The sequence below is a fragment of the Canis lupus genome, chromosome 25 (assembly GCF_011100685.1).
Source record: "Canis lupus familiaris isolate Mischka breed German Shepherd chromosome 25, alternate assembly UU_Cfam_GSD_1.0, whole genome shotgun sequence".
NCBI lineage: Eukaryota > Metazoa > Chordata > Mammalia > Carnivora > Canidae > Canis > Canis lupus.
In genome coordinates, this window is record NC_049246.1 from 8,968,917 (window position 1) to 8,992,704 (window position 23,788).

A 23,788-nucleotide genomic window follows, 5' to 3' on the forward strand; every position below is an offset into this window, starting at 1 on the left:
GGAGGGGCTCATAAAAGATTTCTCTGCCAAAGTGCAAAGTGTCAGCCACTAAATCTGCCATCCTCCCTGTCTTCTCCAGCAAAAGAATTTTCCCTCTAATTGCCCTTTTCTGCTTCTGACTGCCATTCACTATAATTATAACAACTGGACAGTGGCAAATATCCTTCAGTTTTCTTCACAGGCTGCAACAAGAAATGCATTCATGAGCCTTTACCAACAAAATGGGGAACAGCTTCCAAGCCAAGATGCAGCCACACAGAGATGTAAATTCTCAGAATGCCAAAGGGATCATGACGGTAGACAGGGAGGATAGAGAGGGAAACATAGAACACCGTCTACCTTTGGCAGCATTTCCTGCCATTATCTTTGTCTCAAGAGTAGAAATACCACCGAGCAGAGGAGAACCTCATTGTGGTGTACTGATCTGTTGTGCCTCAGGATCAAGTGACATTTTACTTAATCCTAATGAAACATGGACTTTTTGGAAAAGCCCACTAAAAAATACTGGAATGCTCTAGCCACTTCTTTGTGCTGAACCAAAGTCAGGTTACCATCATAAGTTAGCACAGATCGACTCACTGCATCTTCCACAGTCTGTCTGCCCTCGGAGAAGAAGCGCCAGCCTCAGAAACCAGAAATGCCGCTGAGCATTCACCGTTAACCTGCTGCCCACCCCTTGGCCAAGCTGCCCACTCCTTTCAAGGCCACAGCTTTGGCTGGGAAGTGAGGATCATGGAAAATTTGAAAGCTTAGATTTAAGAATAGCATTGGAGTGGTTAAGAAAATATAGTGTATATACAATGGAATATTATTCAGCTTTAAAAAGGAAGGAAATTCTGGCACTTGCTATGACACCAATGTACCTTGAAGACCTCAAGCTAAGTGAAATAAGCCAGACACAAAAAAACAAATACTGTATGATTCCACTTACAGCACAATGTGATTCATAAAAACAAAGTAGAGGGTGGTTGCCAGGGGCTGGGGAAGGAAAATTGAGAGCTGTTTAATGGGGACAGTTTCAGTTTTGTGAGACGAAAAGAGTCCTGGAGATTGTTCGCACAACAGTATGAATATACTTAATACTGCTGAACTGTACACTTAGAAATGGTTATGGTTATGGTTAATGTTATGTTTATTTTACCATAATGTTTTTAAAAAGAGAGAGCATTAGAGATTATGTAAACCAATGCTCCCCTTTTACAAATGAGACAATGGAGACTCCGAACGGGTAAAGGATTTGCCTAAAGTCCAACAGTCATTCTAGGCACAGAACCAGGATAAAAATCTAGGTCTTCTGAGCTCCTTCCAATGTTCTTTTTGCACATCCAAGTGATAATGTATGCCGTCTTTCTCCAGAGGTATTCTTCAGAAAATATGCATCAGAAGAAAGCACACTTGAGAGTGAGCTCCAAGTGATACCCACAACAAAAGTCTCCTTTAGCAATAAGCTGAAAGATTTTTAAAAAATACCCTCAACTCCTTGTTTCCTAATTTACCCTGGAAACCAACTGGACTTCCTACCACATCTCTTTGTGAAACCAAAGAAAATCAACCAAAATTACAAATCTTTCCATTTGTTATTAAGCCCTGCAGCTCCAACTGGCTGAAAACAATAGCTCAGAAATGATTAACAATTGTGAATGGCTCAATTTGTAAACTGTAAAAGTAAAACATCCTAGAATGGTTAAGTGAACTGAATGGAACCAAAATGGTCTTGGGCAATTTCCCCTTTGAGAAAGAAAATTAGACTAAATGAACAAATTGACAGGACATTTAAAATTCTGTCTCCAGCTTCCCTCGTGAAAATGCTTAGCTCTTCCTAAGAAGAAATACGTGGTTTGTTTTATTATCTCTGCTGCCACATGTTTCTTACACCGACTATCAGTTTCAGTCAAAATGTGCTCACTGTCAAAGTTTTGTGAGTCAACTGAATTGTTATTCAGATAGGAAAGAGATTTCTTACTCATGTATCCACCCCACAAACAGCTCTTACCCTAGCTGAGAAAAGACAAATCCAAATCACCCTTTGGTACAGGTTTTATTTATTAAGGCACGATAGATTTCAACATTCACAATCCACATATGTACTGCCTCATTTACAAATCCTCCATGAAAAAAAGACAAGACATCCTCAAAAGAATTTGATATGAAATCTTTTAAGGGACGCCTGGGTGGCTCAGCAGTTTAGTGCCTGCCTCTGGCCCGGGGCGTGATCCTGGAGACCTGCTATCGAGTCCCACGTGGGGCTCCCCACATGGACCCTGCTTCTCCCTCCGCCTATGTCTCTGCCTCTGCCTCTCTCTCTCTCTCTCTCTCTGATGAGTAAATAAAAATCTTTTTTAAAAAAATCTTTTAGGAAGAGAAGTAAAATGGCATCTTGTACCCAGTCGCAAACAACCAACTGCCCCCCGCCCCCCGATGTTGAATAAAATGAATTGATCAGGGGATCCCTGGGTGGCTCAGTGGTTTAGCGCCGCCTTCGGCCCAGGGCGTGATTCTGGAGTCCCGGGATGGAGTCCCACATCGGGCTCCCTGCATGGAGCCTGCTTCTCCCTCTGTGTTTCTGCCTCTGTCTCTCTCTCACTCTCTCTCTCTCAATCTCTCTCCTGAATAAATAAATAAAGTCTTTAAAAAAAAAAAAAAGAATTGATCAAGATGTGTTCATCAATGGACTCAGCTAAAAGCTGGTCCTTGTTTTAATTCTGCCCCCACCACTTACTAACTAGCGCCTCAGTTTCTCTTCTGTAAAACGGGAATAACAATTAGAAGACCTACATCACAAGATTGCTGTGGGAGTTTCATTTAGTAATAAAATGTTGAGCATAGATAGCATCTACCTGAAGAAAATGCTCGATAGTTGTTAAATCCAGCTCTGTTTCATCATGATCATCATCTATTTCATATGAAGTCAACTAACACCATAAAAGAAATTTAACTGATAAAAAGCAGTAAGGTCTATTGTCCTTCTTTTTACTTTTGATTTTTTTAAAGTTCCTCTTGCAAGGCTGAGTAACATACTTCTTGTTGTCGTATCAGGTACACATTTAAATAGGGTGTGGCACTGTTTAAAGGGATGGACACACACACATAATCTTCAAAACAGCTTTTCTGAATTAGATCACCCCATCTCATAGATGAGGAAACCAAGACAGTGAAGGTGAGTCAATCCCACAGCATATCAGTGTTAGAGAAGGGAAGTGAACCACAGTGTCCAACTCTATCCCTCCATCACCCAGGGCACAATGTCATAAGCCACCACAGGCAAAAGTGCAAGCTGAAGCACATACATGGCCATGGCTGAGGCAGCATCACAGCCTGAAGCATAAGCCAGGGGGTGGTGGGGGGCCGGGGCGGGGAGCAGGTTCCCCTGAGAGCTGAGCTAGGTCAGAGTCCAGGTCAGTGCCAGGGACCAGGAACCTAGGAGAGGAACCTTGGCCCAGAGGGCAGGCCCCAGGAGGTACAACAGGGCACTGGCCGCACCCAAAATTTGGATGTGAAGCCACCTGATGCTAACCAGGGAGTCTGAACATTACATGGGGTGGGCCCCCCTCCCTGAGCAGGGCTGTCTGCCTTCTAGAGAGAGCCCTGCCTGGGCCCCTAAGGCCAGCAGTGAGGTGAGGGGGACAGAAGGTGGCTGTTCCTGAGCAGCATGGGGGAGACCAGCCCTCATGGGCAATCAACTAATGATAATCCCAAATTACCATGGTTGTTGTTAAGAGCCTTAACTCCTATCTCCAGGTTCATCTACAGACCTTGGGCGACCTTAGACAAATTAATTCTTCTCTAGCTCCCAGTCTCAGGTATGGTCTATAGTAGACATTTTATCGCTGCCTCTCCTCAGGGGATTAATGGCTTTTTTTTTTTTTTTGCTCCATGGCCTAATTGCAGGTGGGGTTAAGGACACTTTTCAAGGACTTTAATACCTTTACATGAAAGATGACACTAAGATACAAGACTCACCTTATTTCTATATATATTTATATATGTGTGTGCATATATGTGTTTGTGTGTGTGTATATATATTTAAGAAGACAGATATATATATTTCCCTATTTAAAAAGGTGAGTTAGAACCTACGCTTGAAAGTATATGCTACAATTCTCAATTCACTGCGCAAAGTTTTAATTCCCTATTAATATCACTTAGGTAGCCCTTTAAATTCATTACAAATAAGCTTTATTACTGCCAAACACACATACATGTTATAATGCACAAAGTTACATAATATAAAATTACAGTGTGAAAAAATACAAGGATTCAGGAAATTTAGATTCTGACTTCACCTTTTAATTGCCACATGACCTCACTCAAATCATGTAACTTCTTTGAGGGTGAGTTTTCTCTGCTATAAAGGCATACCTCATTTTATTGCACTTTGCTTTAGCATGCTTTGCAGATACTGTGTTTTTTACGAATTGAAGGTTTGTGGCAGCCCTTTGTCGAGCAAGTCCATCAGTGTCATTTTTCCAATGGCATTTGCTCCCTTTGTGTCTCTGTGTTAAAATTTAATGATTCTCATAATATTTCAAATTTTTCATTATGATTACATGTGGTTATGATGATCTTTAATGTCAGTATTGTATTTGTTTTGAGGAGCCACGAACTGCATCCATATAAGATTATAAACATCAATGACAAATGTTGTGTGTGTTCCATTCCACTAACTGGCTGCTCCCCATCTCCTCCCTCTTCTCTGGGTCCCTAGCCCCTGAGCACAACAATACTGAAATAAGCCAACTGGTAACCCTACAGTGGTCTCTGAGTGTTCAAGTGAAAGGAAAAGTCACATGTGATTTAAATGATTTAAGTAATTTAAATCACTTTAAATTAAGCTTAGGAAGGAAGGCATGTTGAAAGCCTAGATAGGCTGAAAGCTAGACCTCTTGTACCAAACATTATCCAAGTTGTAAATGCAAAGGAAAAGTTCTTGGAAAAAATTAACAGTGCTACTCCACTGAACACATGAATGATAAGAAAGAGAAACCTTGCTGATATGGAGAAATTCTGAGTGGTCTGAACAGAAGAACAAAGCAACCACAACATTCCCTTAAACCCAAGCCTAATCCAGAGCAAGGCCCTAACTTTGTCATTCTGTGAGGGCTGAGAGAGGTAAGGATACTGTAGAAGAAAAGTCTGAAGCTGGCAGAGGTTGGCTCACAAGGTTTAAGGGAAGAAGCCAGCTCTAGAACATAAAGTACAAGGTGAAGCAGCAAATGTTGGTATAGAAGCAATAGCAAGTTATCCAGAATTATCTAGCTAAGTTAATTAATGGAGGTGGCTACACTACACAAGAGGTTCTTCATAGAAAAAACAGCCTTCTAGTGGAAGAAAATGCCATTGAGGACTTTCATAGCTACAGAGGAGAAGTCAATGCTTGGCTTTAAAGCTTCAAAGGACAGACTGACTCTCTTTTTTAGGGGCAAATGCAGCTGATGACTCGAAGCTGAAACCAATGCTCACTGACCATTCTGAAAATCCAAGGGCTCTTAAGAATTATGCTAAACCTACTCTGCCTGTGCTCTATAAATGGAACAACAAAGCCTGGATAACAGCTCATCTGTTTACAACATGGTTTACTAAATATTTGAAGCACACCGTTGAGACCTACTGCTCAAAAAAAAATTTCCTTTCAAAATATTACTGCTCATTGACAATGCACCTGGTCACCCAAGAGTTCTGATGGAGACAATGAGATGAATGTTATTTTCATGCATGCTGACACAACATCCATTCTACAGCCAATGAATCAAAGAGTTTTTGACTTTCAAGTCTTATCTAAGAAACACATTTCATGGCTAAAATCAAAAACTCAAGAAACAAATGTTGGCAAGGATGAAGAGAAAAAGGAACCCTCATGCACCATTAGTGGAAATGCAAACTGTTTACAGCCACTATTGAAAACAGTATGGAGGTTCCTCAAAAAACTAAAAATACAATTACCTTATGATCCAGCAACCGCACCACTGGGTATTTACCCAGAGAATAAAAAACACTAATTCAAAAGGAGGACGATAGATAGATAGATAGATAGATAGATAGATAGATAGATAGACAGATAGATATCCCTATGCTTACTGCAGCATTACTCACAATAGCCAAATTATGGAAGCAACCCAAGTGCCATCATTAAATGAATAAAGAAGATGTGGTGTATATATTCAATGGAATATTAAGCCATAAAAAAAAAATGAAATCTTTCCATTTGCAACAACATGGATGGAGCCAGAGTATGATGGTAAGCAAAATAAGCTAGTCAGAGAAAGACAAATACCATATGATTTCATTCATATGTGGAATTTAAGAACAAATGAACAAAGGGGAAAAAAGAGACAAAACAAGAAACAGAAAAAAGTCTTCACTATAGAGAACAAACAGATGGTTACCAGAGGGGAGATGGGTAGGGAGATAGGGGAAATGGGTGAATGAGATTAAGAGTACACTTATCTTGATGAGCACTGAGTAATACATGGAATTGTTGAATTGCTACATTGTACATGTGAAACCATATGACTTCTGTATATTAACTAAACTGGAATGAAAATTCTTTAAAATTAAAGATTAATAAATAAAAGGAAACACATTTCATAAGGCTAATGACCTCGTAATGATTCTCTGATGGATCTGGGCAAAGAAGATTCTACCTGTTATAAAGAATATTCAGGATTCATGATAAGAGGTGAAAATATGAACGTTAGCAGGAGTTTGCAAGAAGTTGATTCTAACCCTTGTGGGTGACTTTAAGGGATTCAAAACTTCAGCAGAGGCAGTAAATAACTACATTTGTCAAGGAAATAGCAAGAGGACTAAAATTAGAAGTGGAACTGGTGGGGGAGATGGGCAAAATGGATGAAGGGGAGTGAGAGGTATGGGCTTCCAGTTATGCAATGAATAAGTCATAGGGATAAAAGGCACAGCACAGGGAATAGAGTCAATGGTATTACAGTAGTGTACGGTGACAGATGGGAGCTACACTTGTGGGGAGCACAGCAGAATGTACAGACTTGTCTACTCAGTATGTTGTACACTTGAAAGTAATGTAACAGTATGTGTCAACTCTAATTCAATTTTTTTAAAAAATGGGCCCATCTCATGATCAAACTTGAACAGATGAGGAGTTGCTTCTCATGGATGAGCAAAGAAAGTGGCTTCTTGAGATGGAATCTACTCCTGGTGAAGACATGGTAAAGATTGTTGAAATGACAACAAAGGGTTTAGAAAGTACATCAACTTAGGAGATAAAACAACAGCAGATGTTTGAGAGGACTGACTCCAGTTTTGAAAGAAGTCCTACTGCGGAAGGCTATCAAACAACATCACACATTACAGAGAAATCATTGGTGAAAGGAAGAGTGAATTGATGGGGCAAACTTTATTGTTGTCCTATTTTAAGATATTGCCACTGCCACCCCAGCCTTCAGCAACCACCACGCACCTCAGTCAGTAGCTACTGACACTGAGGCAAGAGCTGGTGGAGGCACCAGCAAAAAGATTATGACTCGCTAAAAGCAAAAGTGATGGAGTGATGGTTAGCATTTTTTTGTTAGCAATAAAGTACTTTACATTTGAGGTATATGCTTTAATCATGTTATTGCACACTTGACAAGCTACAATATAGTATCAACACAACTTTCATTATGCAGTGAAAACCAAAAAATTCATTTGACTCGCTTTATTGCAGTATTCACTTTACTGGAGTGGTCTGGAACCAAACCCACTAGCCCCGAGGTATGCCTATACATGGGAATATCTGTTTGCTTAGCAATTGAGATCATTGAGGATCACTGGGAAAATCAAATTAAGTGAAATATCGGAAAATGTTTTATTAAACACAAAGGATCTTAAAACCAAAGGAAATCATTATTATTGTTCCTGTATAGGAAACCTACAATACAGTTAGAACAGATAATACTCTGTTGACAAAAGAGAGTTCCTATTAAAAAATGCTTTTACACTAATTGTGGGATAAAAAAAAAATAAAGTCAACTGAGTCTTAACTAACATGATAAAGACAACTGATATTCTTTTTTTTAATAAAATATTTTATTTATTTATTCATGAGAGACAGAGGCAGAAGCAGACACAGAGGGGGGAAGCAGGCCCCTTGCAGGCAGCCCAATGTGGGACTCTATCCCGGGACTCCAGGATCAAGCCCTGGGCCAAAGGCAGGTGCTAAACAGATGAGCTACACAGGCATCCCAAGACAATTGATATTCTTAAACTACCATTTCTCATTTAAAAAAATATATTGTTTCTCTTTCTCATCTGCTAAACTCATCTAATGCAAAGCCTAAATGGTAAACTCTAGGTGAAGTTCTTGAACATGATCAATGATGAAAAAAGCAGCAGCTCTGAGATCTGGGTAAGTGTTGTCCTATCTCCATTGGTCCCCTGGGGTCTATCCGAGGTTCCTGGGTACAACTGTGCAAGGAGCCTGGAAGTCACCTTTGGGGTCTCTTACGCAGTGCCACCTTCAGAGAGAAGGATACTCAGGCTCTTGTGACCCCGGGGACATAGCCTAAGACTACTTTCTCAGACTGGGAAAATGAAGCCCAAGTTTAGATGCAATCAGACTAGAGAAAACCACAGTATCCAAGCAAGCTTCTAAAATGTCTTACTCCATTTCAAAATACTTTTTCTTAAAATGAAATGTGAAACCTACTTGGTCTGCTTTAACTATTTTTTTCTTTTCTTTTTTCTTTCTTTTCTTTTTTTTTTTTTTTTTTTTTTTTGCTTTAACTATTAAAGGGTTTTTTTTCATCCACCTTATCTGTAGGTTGCCACTAGGGATTAAAAATCTATGTTGACCAACATTTCATTAATTCATTAAAAAAATTGGTAACTATTGAAAGATGAAATTATTATAGCTCCCATTAAAAAAAATACAAATGAATCTCCGACAGGAAGAGTAAATTTGATGAGAAAAGTACCTTAGATTGCTTGACCTCTTTCTTTGTATCTTCAGAAACCAAAGCAAAAGCTGGAAAAGAGAAAACATTTTTACACGAAAATTATCAATCAGGATTCATTCTCACATTCAACACTGGTGCTTAAAATAAGGAAAAAGGAGTACTTCAATAAGACACACTTTGCTCATTTTTAAAAGCAGCTGCATTGCTACAAACCAGCACCGCAGGCCACCTTCATCACTGGACCTGAAATTATTCGTCGGTGGGGAGCCAACGTGCTTAGGCTACCAGCTTAAAAAATACTACATCAAAGAAATTAGAATCTGTATACTGTTTTGTGTCTACGGGTACAAAGTACACCTTCTTAGCAACCTCGATTCTGGGAAGGGGAATTCCCGAGAATCCAGAGGGAAGCAGTACAAATTCCTACTCACATAATCACTGCCAGAGCCTGGCAGGCAACAGAGCTAAATCTGGGGCAAGCTTTCAGTCTCAGGGGCTGCCAGGTTAGGAGCGGGGTGCAGATAATGCTGCCACATGCAGGCAGGAGGTAACAGAGCCCACTACGGCGATGTGGCCAAGAGAGTCAGGGAGTTAAAATCATTCTCTATTTAGAATGATTTAATGTTTTGAGTTGGAGCCCATAAACAGATAAAGATATCCCTACAGACACACCTGGGCTCTACATTTAGAAGAAGAACAAGAAAAACAAAACAACATGACAGAAACACTTGGGAAATACAAAGCAAAATAAACCCAATAGTCAGGAAGGTTAAGTGGACAAAAAAATAACATACTTTAATTTTATAGTGCATGCCTCCTGAGGAGCTAAGAGGAAAACACCTCATAGAGTCTGCTTTCTCTAATTAGCATCCCCAGGAGAAAATGGGCAATGCCATAGGGCAGTAATGTACTAAAAGTGCAGGACAGCTGATTCCATGAAACAGTAGTATCATACAAGGAGTTTCAGCAGTAGGTTTCCCCCATGTCACAGAAGAGACTCTCCTGAGAAGCAACAGACCACCTCCCCCATTCAGAACCCCCCTCTGGTCCCTCCCCACCCTAAAGCTCAGACAGCCACTGCCTCAAATTCTCTCTCCACATAACACATGCTCAAAGGAAATAATCGAAAACATTCACACTAAGAAGCAAATGACTGACGTCATTTAATCATTTCCATTTCTGGGATGACATTTCAAAAGGCAGGGTGGAACTGAAATGTAAGCCAAAGGAACCTCTATGTGTAGAATTTAGTTAACAGCAGGTGTTACAGGAGGCCTCCCTGAGACCACCTCATATAAACAATAAATCCCCAACTCCACCCCTCCTTACCTTCCCCACTTTTTCTTTTCCTCCAGAGCACTTACCACCACTAATATAATATGTATTGATGTGTTTTTTTGCTTGTCTTACATATTAGTTTATTGTAAGCTCCATGAAGGCAGGAATGTGATTTTATTTACCATCTGCCCCATATCTAGAACACAGCCAGCACACAGAGGACATCAATAAATATTTATCAAATGAATGAATCAATGAATGAATAAATGCAAGTCTTTACAATGGCGCTGGGATCCCATTATTCCCATTATTTACAGGCTGTTTACTCCTTCCTCTAGGTAGCATCCACCAAGCAAAATAAAGGAATTTAGTGTGTCCTCCAACACCAACTTATTCTCAGGAGTGTCTGATCTGCTTTCTCATTTTACACACACACACATACACACACACACACACACATAGAGAGAGACACACACACAGACAAAAGAAGGCAACCACAAAGCCCAAATCATCATTAAATTCTAAGAAGAAAGGAGAGATTTAACCCCAAACACCATTTTAAATTCTTCTGGGTATTTAATTCTTTGGTTTTGTCATATTTTATTTCCTCCAAACTAGCATGCATACTTAAAGCCCTCAAGAAGATACCAAAAATAGAACTATTAATGAATAGTATATAGGGAAGTCACCACACGTTAATATCACTCAGCACCACAGATTTCCAAGAGAGAGAACATTCCAACAACTTGCAGGATACAAAAACCGTGGTCAATCTAAGTAAGACACAACTCTTAGTTCAAAATCCTTCTCTGCTGACTCCATCAATTCTTAATTTCAAACAGACAGTCAAAGCTCTCTGGGCTAGAATTCCTTCTTTCGTCAAGATAAAAAAACCTTCTCGGTTTAACACGTTCAGTGACTCATCATCTAATAACCAGGATTTAGTCTTTCCTCACTTTTTTTGCAGGCCAGATGGCTATGTAAAAAGAAGAGTATGTCAACATGAAAGCCCTGTAGAATGCAGACTCTATACTGAAGAAAACATGTCTTTATTTGGTATTGGTTCTGAGAGTTACTAACACATCGCCTTTCATAAGCAAGCAACTAATGTCATTTGACAATGTTTCATGTAGGAATTATATGGAGAGAAGACATTCCCAATAAAATAAGTGAATTCCACAAATCCTCCTTGTCATAATCAAGATAGCATACCTCTATCCAGGCAACACTTAAATGAAGAGTAAACTAGACTTTAGTTCCCTTTGAAAATACAAAGGCCTAAAGTTAAAATATCCTTAAACACACACACACACACACACACACACACACACACACACACAGAGGGACGCCTGGGTGGATCAGTGGTTGAGCGTCTGCCTTTGGCTCAGGGCATGATCCTAGGGTCCTGGGATCAAGTCCCACATCAGCCTCCCCACGGGGAGCCTGCTTCTCCCTCTGCCTATGTCTCTGCCCCTCTCGCTGTGTGTCTCTCATGAATAAATAAATACAATCTTTAAAACACACACACACATACACACACACACACACACACACACCTGTCATTTGTCCCGATCATACTCTGCTGTGAAATTAAGAACTCCTTTTTTCCCCATGACAGAAATAAAGTAGACAATATTTAAAGCAATAACAAGGAGGTGCCTGGCTGGCTCAGTCAGTAGAGCATGTGACTCTTGATCTTGGGGTCATGAGTTCAAGTCCCACATTGAGCATGGAACTTACTTAAAAAATAAACAAGTAAAGCAATAAAGTAAGAAATGTATCAGTTACTTTTAGGTATAAGAGTAAATCATATGGCAAGATAACCCTCATTTAATATTTACAGAAATACTAGTTGGTTTTATCTTTATGTTTCTACAATCTAAATAAAACAAATCACCAAGGAACCAAGTGCATTTTGAAGGCACAGAATATGCTATGCCACTAATAAACCCACTCTTAAAATAATGAATCCTTTACACAATTCCTACCAACAAAATCTTGGCTTTCACAGTTGCTGCAAATGCAGGAGAAATGGTAAAATTAAAGGAGAAAGTGAGAAAAATCAGCAAGCGAAGAAATTACCTGTCACCTTCAATGACCCTAATAAGAACACACAGTGGGGCTTTAACATGGTGTGCCTGAGAGGTGGGGGGAAGGAGGAGGGAGGAAATGATCCCCCAACTCTGCCAAAGGGAGTGGCCACCTGGGGCTGGATGTTTGCTGTTTAGCTTCACACTAATTTCCAGAGTCAGTGGGGAAAAAATATTCTTGAAAGCTTGGCCTTAATGTGCACTTGGAGAACTATTCCAAGGTAAATCATGCTCTTATATGCCAAACTGCTGTTTAAAAGTAATTTTCCCTTTTCTATTTTCAACATGAATTCCTGTGAATTGCTACAGGGAACTATATTTAAAGTGCAAATCAGGACGGGCAATAGAAATAAGACCTTTCCGAGATAACTTTAAATAATTCAAGCCAACTAATGTGTTAGCATACCTATTCTAAGAGATAAATCAAGATTTTACAAGTAACCTGGGACTAAGATTTATAGGCCAGCCTAAGCCCCCAGAGTACCAGAAAACTGAAGAGGAATTAATTGCAACACATTTAAGCAACACTAATCAAGTTTCTTTTCTTTTTCCTGGGAGGGAGCGAGGGACCCCATGCCCATGCAGGAAAGATGAGTGTACCTCCTAGCTCCTAACTCCGTTTTGTTCCTAGTCCCTGGTATGTCCTCCCAGATTCTCCCAGGAACATCCATCATAGAAACCGTGTTAAACACAAAAAAAAAAAAAAACACACTGAGACACTAAATAACCCCAGTCAGAGGGGTGCTGCCAGGATTAAGTGAGATAATGGACACAGCATTTAGCGTGCAGCTCAGCATATTAAAAGCTCGGGAGATGCTGCAATGATGCCGCTGGTGGTGCAATGATCACTGTCAGTCTGGGCGGTGTCTAGGTGGTCGCGGGCCCTACGCTGAAGCCGGGAGGGAGGAAATGAAAGTGGGTGTCCCCAGCCCCACCATCCAGAACAAAGCCCCAGCACACCCCCGGAAGCTTGCAGCCGGGACCCCTGCAAGGCCCAGGGTCTCATACTGGCTCTGCCCCACATTTCCTTTTGACACACTGTGAGAGGGAGCCTGTGGGGCTTCACTCGCTTTCCTGTGACCTACTTACAAAATGTTTCACCCAGCACAGCTCCTCCCCGAGTGGCTCCAGCTCCCCAGAGCTTTCCAGGCTGAATTCCAGGTGGTCCAGAGGAGGGGAGGCCCAAAGCGCTAGGATGCACAGCCCACAGACCATTTACTTAGCTCTGATTACCTGCTTTGAAGATAATCCACGGCAGCAGAGCTACAGGGAAACAACAAACGCATCGACCCAGCGATGGGGACCGAGCCTGCCTTTCCTTCCTCCTCTTCAGACAAATCTGCTGTCCCTGGGGTGGTGCACGTGCTGGGCACCAGCTCCATCCATGTACCTTGAGGCACCACCGCCCAATCTGAGGATGGAGCCCCCACCTCCTCGCACTCCACATGGGCCCAGGACACAACCAGCCCTGACATGCAGCCACAGATCAAATGATTTAGCATGCGTTATTTTTCTAGAACAGGGCCTGGCACATGCTAAATGCTTTGGGCCTTAGCAGCTATTGTCATTACTATTAGTTTACATTTTCATTTGTGCAACAGAAAATCAGAGAGTGGCTGCGTTTACTAGTGCCACATGTCATGCTAGGGGCTGGATAAGATGAAGCAGCAGCTGCCCAAGGAGCTAAGTGACACACAGGTCCCTTGGTCAACAACCAAGCCCTCAAGTGTCCACTCTAATGACTGTCATTCTAACGGGAGTCCGTAAGGGAGCACCTAGGGTGGGAACAGAGAGCATCTTACCCAAGGCAGGGCAGCAGAGGGAAGGGGAGGCTTCCAGAGACCTAAGCACTACTTGTACCAAGCTCAACGTCATGATTGAGGCAGTATATTCTAGGCAGCAGAGACTTCAGGTTACAAGAGCAAGGAGGCCTGGAAATAGGCTTCTGCAACAAAGCTTGGTTAATAGTCCAGTGTACCCTGAGCACTGACACCTGAAGGGAGAGAGCACTGGCACATGGACACCTAGGGGCAGGGGAGACAGTGAGGCAGATATATGGGGGAAGGATGTGCTGGGGCACGGACACTTGTGGTGGAGGGGAGAGACTAGGGCATAGATACTTGGGGAAGGGGAGTACTGGGGCTAGAGATGAGACAATAGAGGCTGTATTATGAAAGGGGTCAGTGTTAGTCAGAGTCTGTTTTTATTGTGAGGGCCATGAAAAGCTTCTAAGAAACCCAATGCCATGCTGAAATGTGTGTCTTAGACAGGTTTGTAGAGTAGCACTGGGTGGGCTGTGGAGGGACCAAAAAACAAGGCATAAACATGCCACCTGGGAAGCCCATGGAGCCAGGTAATGAGATAAGAGAAGGAATTCAGGTGAGGCACTGCCGGGGCACAGCAGGTTGTGAGCAAAAGCAGGTGTTGGGCTATTAAAGCAGCAGAACCTACAGGCTACGAGCAGACCCTACCAGTGGATGGGGTGGGGAAGGGAAAGTCCGGAGGGGCTGGTGAGGGAGAGAGAGCAGTGTGGGTGAGTTGGGGTTTCAGAGGGAGTGGCTAGGTATGCGCCAGGGCCCTTCACAAGCTGGAGAAAGAAGCAAGGGGAGCAGAAAAGCCAGCTTAGTTCCCAATATCCTGAGATGCTGGGGACATTCAAGGCAATATATCCAGCCCTAGCCTGTACCCAGGTCAAGAGGAGAGGTGCCAACAGTGTCCCCACAGTCCAAGGGAACCAAAGCCACAAGACTAGATGGAAAGACAGAAGTGTGAGGGAACTCCAACATTTCAGGACACAACTGTAAAGATATAAAAAATAGTGAAAGGGAATAAAGGGGAAAGGAGAAAAAATGAGCGGGAAATATCAGAAAGGGAGACAGAACATGAGAGACTCCTAACTCTGGGAAACGAACTAGGGGTGGTGGAAGGGGAGGTGGGTGGGGGGTGGGGGTGACTGGGTGACGGGCACTGAGGGGGGCACTTGAGGGGATGAGCACTGGGTGTTATTCTATATGTTGGCAAATTCAACACCAATAAAAAATAAAATTATTAAAAAAAAAAGATGAAAAAAATGAATGGCCAGGCAGAGAGAAGCTAAAGAGATGACAGTAGTTTAAGGAGTTTATAAGATGTTCTTTTAAGGCGTTCTCTCCCTAAAGCTTCTTAAGTGCAATGGGAAGGGGCTGCAGTACAGGAGACCTGGCCTCCAGGCCCCACTGCACTAGGAGGACTAGCACAGCATGCTGGTCAGGTACACAGAATCTAGACTCACACCTCGTGCCATCAAATCTAGGCTCTGCCACTTAGTAGCTAGGTGCCATAGGGCCAGTGACTTGAGCTCTCAGGGTCTTTGCCTCCATCCCTGTAAAAGGGGGTAACAAAACAAGAACGAAGTAAGTTGGTGCATGTACAGGTTCAGGACAGTACCCAGCCTATGGGAAGAAAGAGTTTTGCTCAGGTACCAAAAAGCAAATTCAGGAAGTGATGTGCAGCACTGGGGAGGATGCCCCACAATTCCACAAGGAGACAGCTGGACATCATTTAGGGCCAGGGAACTGCTATGCCCCATTCCATGGGTTCTGCACCATTTACTAGGTGATCCACCAAGAGAAGTGATGAAGTGGGTTTTTTTTGTTTGTTTGTTTGTTTGTTTTTTGGCGGTGGGGGGCCTGGCCTCTCAAGTGTGGCAGTGAGCACACAGACATGATAGTCCTCTTTTGAGCCCTCAGTACCTACCCCTATTGATCCTACTCCACCTGAAACACATCCTCTGTTTTATCAAAAAAAGTCAGTGGGAAAAAGGAGGTTGGAATACAAATTTTTCTTCACTTGGTAAACAAACTTGGCCAGGACCAATATATTCTCTGTGCCGGAGGGTAAATGTACTTATAGGAAGGACAGTAAATAGAAAATAGAAAGAAATAGGAAATAATTGTATATTTTAGAAAGAAAAAGGTCATTTTTGCTTCTTTGGTTCATATCTCATTTAAACAAATACTATGAAGACCCATATGCCAACTGAAACAGAGGTTCGGGGGAGAGATGCAAAACACCACCCTCATAAGCATGTTTCATAGGCTGAGTCATAGGTAAGGGGCAGAAGAATCCCTGGCCACCCAACCCACTCCAGAACAAACTCAACCACAAAAAAAATCAGCACTTGATATAATTCCTTTGCACTGTAAGAGTAGTACTCAATAATTAGGTGTCAAACTAACTTTAAAAAATACAATCTATGCTTAAATTTGGAGTATCTTATTTCTGCAACACAAAAAGTGGTTTTAGAAGCTCTCCCTGTCAGTACCACTGAATCCATGGGAGCCACAGTCTGAGATGTCCTAATGCTGTTAGGAACTTGTCAACTGTCCAAACACCTTTGCTCTAACGACTTAATCTCTAGTTCTTGAGACTCCTGCTGCCCCTGCTACACCCCCTCCAGTAGCATTTGAAAACCTGCCAGTTCCAAAAGGATGCTGGAACCAGAGAAAGACTGCTTAGTTTGAATTCTGGGGTTTCTGGTTCCTTTCCCAAGGAGATGAAATATCTGAGCAGGACACATCAGGTCTCAAATCCACGCTTTGCTGTGTCCAAAACAGCTCCTTATTTCGTTTTAAAGACAAAGCAACCAGCAATCATCTTTACATTGTACAGATACATAAGGAAATATCTGGCAAGAGTCCCAGTTTATCCCTGGGCCTCGGGTGGCCCAGGCAGGGTTCCTGCGCATGCCAGCACACAAGACCCACGTGGGGCCTTACAATAATGCAAATCCACAGGCCTCCTCTCAGATCTTTTGAGTCAGAAAAATCTAGAGCTAGGATGCCCTAATCTACATTTTAACAAAGCGGCCCTTAACAAAGGGAATTCTTCAAGACACTAAGGTGATTCTCCTGTGTGCTGACACACTGGGGTGCATAACTAGCCAGATGCTCATGGGAAGGGAACAGGGCTATTTTTCCAACAGGCCTTGGCCATTAACCTTCCTTTACTTCACTCACCTCATAAATGAAGAGCCACCCTCAAGGATCTAGAGAAGATAAATTCAGCATGATGTGTAAAGAGCCTCGAGCATCCTACAGCAAGCAATGATGTAAACTAAAACATATCACCTTTACAGACCATAAAATATTCTTTTAGGAGTGAAAATAAGTCATATCCCTAGGAGAAAATAGCATTGCTATAATTAAGATACATTCAAATCTTATTCGATGATACCTTTACTCGTTTTTTTGTGTGTGTAAAACCTATAGCTTTACATCATACAGATAAAAACTATTTTCTGCCCCAGCTTCTACCAAATCTTGGGTACACACAAATTTTGAATAAGAGCTCAAATGGATTTATTTTGACAATTAAGACTCTACTCTTTAAAAAAAAATTAAAAATCTACTCAAATTGCTCCCAATCTCTCTGCAGTCGACCTCTCCAATGAACTCCAGACCCACAAATCTAACTGCCAACCTGAAATGGCACCTGAACATCTCACATCCCCCCAAACTCAATTTGTCCAAATTGAATTCCTCATCCTCACCTCAAATTAAAAGTAAACTTTAGAAACAGTGTCTGGGTACTTCATACCACTGAACTGTATACCTCTAAATGGTTAAAAGAAATTTTAGGTTACTTAACTACAATTTTTTAAAAATGTTTAAATCTGGTCCTTCTCCATTAGCGCCTGTATCAGTAAACAGCACCAGTAGCCACCCACAGCTCATGAGAAAAGCCTGATTCATCCGTGACCCCCTCCTTTCTCTCGGCCCACTGTACCCATCAACCGCCGTGTCTCAGAGACTCTTAATCATCTCTCGCGTAGTTAGTTCTAGCAGCCTCCTCACTGGTCCCACGCATCCACACTGGCCCCCTCTAATCCCTGTTCTCTACAGGACAATCAGAGTGAGTTTCTAAAACGGGAAGTTAAATCATGTCACTGTCCTATTATAGCCCTTCAGCCACTTCCCACTGCTCTAAGGACAAAGTCCAAGAGCCTTATGCTCCTCTTCGAGACCCTGCATTGCCTGAACCCTACTAAACTTCTCAGCCCCTCTCTGGACCTCTCCAGTCCTGTCTTTTCTCTATTGTATCCCTCCTGCAAAAACCTCCTGCCCCTGCTGGGCATATGCCCGTCCTCCCCTAACTGATTTCTGCTTCTCTTTCAGGTCTGAGTTCCCATATCCCTTCCTCCAAGATCCCTTCCTTGAGCCCCTACTCCAAGATTTCTCAACCCAGAACCCAACACTAGTGACACTAGACCAGATCTCTGATTCTTTGGAGGAGAGGTTGTCCTGTACACTGGAAGGATGTTCAGCAGCACCCCAGGCCCAGATGCTAGTAGCATTCCCTGCCAAATCATCCCCGCTGACAACCAAAAAGTCTCTAGCCATTGTCCAATGTTCCCTGAGGGGCAAGATCAACCCCCAGTAGAGAACCACCATTCCAGACTCCAGGCTAAAGCCCTTTATCTCCCTGCCAAGCATTCTCACAGTATCCCCAAACTCCCTGGCCAGGCACTGAGCACAATGCAATTTGTTTCTGTAGTGTTTAATATCACCTTCCCCTCGAGACTGCATGCTCAATAGGGAAAAGCTAGACTAGATCTGTCTTCTTCCTGCATACTCCCAGTGCCTAACACATGTAGATACTCAACACTTTTTGAATAAATGAAAAAAATTCCAACTACAGTTCTTTCTTTTAATACTATTTTTGAACTGTTAACATTTCCTAGGAGTGCAAATCAGCGCCTACACTGAATTGGGTTTCTCTGGGGAGTGGCTTAGTGAATAGAGCTTTGAAACATGGAATTAAGGGAAACTCTCAATCAATAATAGATCTGATGAACCCCTGACACTCACTAGAATTTTTCCTTTGTGTTGGGAAAGATGGCATTAACACTCCCATATACCTTTATAAAGCAAGAATCTGGCAACACCAAAGGTAGATTACCCATAATGCTACAAAGAAGCAAAACATACATTTGCAAATTCCCCATAAATAATCCCTTTGTGCCTAGAAATTATGCCTGTTTCTAATGAAAAGCAAAGCAAAACAAAACAAACAAACAAAAAAAAAAAGCAAACAAAAACAAAAAAACAACCTGGCCCTTAGTCATCCAAATGAGGTCAGTTACTAGAACTTGGCTCAAGAACTCTGCCCACAATGTTTGCCTTAGAGCAAGTTAACAAAAGGGTCGGGATAGCTCCTCCCCACTCCCCACTATCCTATCTGAAACAGATGCCCCTACATAAAGAGCTTGAAGGTTGGCTAAAGGCAAACTCCTTTGGGTCAAGCCCATGACCCATACCAACTTGGGGACCCCAGGCTACCTGGATAAGAATCTATCCAGATGGGTGAAATCTGTATCAGTCATATTTGCTTAAGAAATAAACAGGGTTTAAAAAAAAAAAAAAAAAAACAACCACACACACACAAAATAACCTGGGATCAGGTCTGGCTCTTGGTGTCCTAAAATGTCTAACTCACTGCAATGAAAAGAATCTGAGCAAGAACTGGACCAGAATGAAAAATCAACCCTAACTTTGGAAGATGCTAACAAATTCAATCTTGACACATACAGAGCAGAAACAGGGATAAGAACGATAAAAGTGAGTATCTTATTATGTTACCATTGGTTCAAATGAGCTTCTTCACAGATATATACATTAGCTGCTGCATGTAATAGAAAACCGAAACAATTGAGGCTTAAACAATTGAGGCTTAATCTCTTGCAACAGAAGTCGGAAATAAGTGACCTAGGGCTGGCATGGTTTCCCACATCTATCTGGCACCTGGGTGGTGCTATCCCTTCTGCTCTACCATCCTTACCACTTGCTTCCGTCTTCAAGGTCACCTCATGGTCACAAGATAACCGCCATGGCTCCAGCCATCAGATTTACAGACAATGGGAAAGAAGATGAAACAAAGACCAAAAAAAAAAAAGGATGCACCCCAACTGGGTCAGCTACCTTTAATAAGCTTTACCAAGAGACCCACCCAAAAATCTCTACAGATAACTCAGTGGCTACCCCGGCTTGCAAGGACCACTGGGAAATGTTTTCTCACTGGACACACTGCTACCACCACCATGACATTCCTGCATCCTTCCTCCCCTCACTCCCTATATGAATTTGTCAGCTAGCGTTGCCTTAACAGCAACCATAGACTGAATGATTTAAACAATGGAAATATATTCCTCACAGTTCTGGAAGCTATTAGTCCAAGATCAAGGGGCCAACAGGGCTGGCTTCTGCTGAGTCCCCTTTCCTTGGCTTATAGGTAGAAGTCTTCTTTTTTGTGTCCTCCCATGGCCTTTCTCTGTTCACGCGCATCCCCGGCATTTCTTCCACTTCAGAGAAGGATAAGGACATAGGTCCTGCTGGATTAGGGCCCTACCCTTAAGGCCTCATTAACCCTTAATTATCTCCTTGGAGGCTCTAACTCCAAATACAGTCACCCAACATTCCTGATTATCTAAGAGGTTTTTTAGTCTGGAAAAGAAGGAACTACAGGTTATTGAGTTGGCAGAGAGCAGTCTCTGCCACAATAGAATCAGTATGTTAAAACTGTAAGAAATGGCAAAGTTCTGGTATTTTATCTAGTCTATGCCTCCTGTTTTATAGAAAACCAAGCTCCAACCCACTAGAAGCCACACGGTGGCTGACGTAGAGGTGTGAATAAATCTGATTCTAGAACTGGCATTGGACTTTAAAGAGTTGAAGTTGCAGTGAATTTGGTCTGTATAATCATATGGGCTTAAAATAAATTTTCTATATTGACTGTCCTCCAAAAACTCAATGGGTATGCTACAGTTTGTGGTAAAAAAGCTAAAACTATACATACCCGAGTCAAACTTATAAGGGTATATTAAGAGTACTTTTAAGCAATCAACATTGTTCACATGCCTCAGAACCCGTATCATAATCTCTGTTCTAGCCGTATTCTAAGATATTTGGTTTGGAGATATAGAGAGCGGGTACCACATCTTTTCACATCTTGGTGCTCCCCCACCACCACCAAAGCAGAGCTCCCTCCACTGAGCTCATGATTTACTTCAGACGTCAAAGAATACAGCTTCGTGCCTGTACCAACCCATGAAAGGCAGTTCACAAAGCCGAATGTCTCACAGGGACCTTTTAATAGGTTTTATGTCTTATTTATTGTGCTTATCTGACAACTTCACAATGTTAATAGACGTCTCTAAAAATGTGTTGACATTTTGGTTCATTCTGACAGTCCTTTAATGTATTATCAAGTTTGGGCAGTACAGATATTCCCTTAAGCGCAATGAGAGAGAGAGAGAGAGAGAGAGAGAGAGAGAGAGAGAGGGAGGGAGGGAGATGCACATGGCAATACAAATATGTATTTCAGCCCATATCTGGAATATATTATGTACAAATATTGTAGCCCCAGCGCACCATTATAAGGCGCAATGCTATAAATAGAGCGCCAATTTCAGCTACCACCCACCCCATTTGGATTAGGTGCAAAGCTCCCAGGCAGCAAGCCAGCCAGGCAACCAAGAGTCACCCCCATTTCCCACCCCTCCTACCTCCCCTCTTCCAGGGCCGACCCCCTCCCAGCGACGCGGTCTTCCTTCCACTGAAGCAGGTCTCCAAGTTCAGAAGCTCTCGCCGTCAATCACAGCTTTCTGTGCCCAAGGTGCCCGAAAATTTTTAATTACACTGTTGCTTACTTAATCATGCGTGTGAACAATTAATTAACAATTAAGCTCAGTCGATTTTCCCACACTGAGCACCTACCGAGATGCTAAGGGCACGCAAACAACGTCCTCACTCGGTGCGTTTAAATCCAAATAAAACTGAGCCTGGTGGGCTACCAAAAAGCAGTGTGCAATAACGCGACGTCTGTTCCTAAATTGCACCATTCTGCCATTTCTGAAAATCTGAAATTACTGCCTTTTGACGGACTGGGAGCACAGAAGTCCGGGTTGGAGGAAAATAACCCCGAGAACACTGAAAAGGGAGTCACGGGTCCCCCACGGTCTCAAACTTGAACAAATCTCATCACACATGTCAATTGGAATGGCCTAAAAAGAAAAAAAAAACTTTTGCCACATCATGTGACGATAAAGAGGAGAAAACGCTCGTGAGGAGAAAGGAAGAAAAAAAAAAAAAAAAAAACACAGACAGAAAAGGGGCCCGGCGGCGGCGGCCCGGCCGCGGGGTTTCCAGGCTTCGGCTCTAGTTTTCCGCCGCGGCCACCCAAGCCGGGGCCGCCCCACGCCGCGAGCGCACCCGCCCCGCCCCGCCCCGCCCCGCCCCGCGCCTCCCTGCCCGGCCGAGGACTCCGCCAAGTTGGCACCTCGGCCCCGAGCCCCGAGCCCCGAGCCCGGGCGCGGCCGGAAGATCGCGGAGAGCCCTGGGGGCGCGGGGCCCGCCTGCCCGACGCGGCGGCGCGGGGGGAGCGCCAGGCCCCGGCCGCAGGGCCCGCTCCCTCCAGGCCGGCGCCGCGCGGGGGGCGGGGGGCGCGGGGGGCGCCGGAGGGCGGGGGGGGCGGGGCGCCGGCGGCAGGCGGGGGGCGGGGAGCGGGCGGCGGCCGCCGCGGCCGCGCTCTCAAAGTTTCTCGCAGTTGCACGTTAAGTCAGCGCTTCCTGTGGGGGTGAGCGCCTCGCCCTCCCGGCTCGGCCGGCCGCCAGCTCCCGGCGGAAGGAGGCGGCGGGCGGCGGGCGGCGGGCGGCGGGCGGGCGGCCGCGAGGGGGGCCGCGGCGGCGGCGGCGGGACCCGGCCGGCGAGAGGGCGGGCGCGGCGCGCCCCGGGGTCCCGGAGAGCCGGGTCCCCTCCCGGACGCCGCGAGAGGGCGCTGCCGCCGGCGCGGCGGGGACGGGACGGCGGGACACGGGCGCCCGCGGGGCAGGGTGGGCCGCCCGGCAGCTCCGTCCGCGCGCGGCCGCGGGGCGCGGGGCGCGGGCCCCGGGATGCGGAATGCGGGATGCGGGACGCGGGACGCGGGCGGCAGCGCCGGGAAGCGACGCCTCTCCCGTGCGCGCCCGGGCCGCCCGCTACTTACCCAGCGAGCAGGTGAGGAGCGAGAGCAGCGCCGGGAGCGCGAGGCGGCGGCCGCGGCGGGCGGGCGGCAGCATCCCTGCGGCGGGAGCCGCGCGCCCTCCTGGGGCGCCGGGACGGAGACGCTCGGGGAGCGGAGCTGCGCCGCTGCCGCCCCTGCCGCCGCGGCTGACCCTTCTCCGCCGGCTCCCCTCCTCCCTCCTCCCTCCTCGGGCTCCGCCGCGCCGGCTCCGGCCGCGCCCCCTGGCGGCCGGCATCGGGAGCGTCCTGCGGGGCTCGCGGCGGCGCCGGGCTCCCGCCGCCCGACCGCCCGACCCGGCAGAGGCGGCTGCCCCGCGCCCGCACCGCGGCCCCTTCCTCGCGGGGCCCCTGCCCCCTCGGCCGGCAGCCGCCCCTCCTCCCCTCCTCGTCCCTCACCTCGGCCCGGGCTTCTGCCTCCCGTCCTTCCACCTGACTCCGGCACCTCCCTTTCCAGGATCTCCTGGAGGTCAGCCGC

The 23,788-nt window shown here is 44.6% G+C and overlaps 1 protein-coding gene across 1 annotated transcript in view; it reads right to left on the bottom strand.

Annotated features, from left to right (window-relative positions):
• Positions 1–23,549, bottom strand: part of B3GLCT (beta 3-glucosyltransferase) — a 123,182-nt gene extending 99,633 nt beyond the window's left edge. The window contains exons 1-2 of the mRNA XM_038574489.1: positions 23,297–23,549; positions 8,928–8,977 (exon numbers count right to left, since the gene is read on the bottom strand). Coding sequence (XP_038430417.1) covers positions 8,928–8,977; positions 23,297–23,549 — 303 coding nt within the window. The remainder of the gene's footprint in view (positions 1–8,927; positions 8,978–23,296) is intronic.
• Positions 23,550–23,788: the final 239 nt, after the last annotated feature.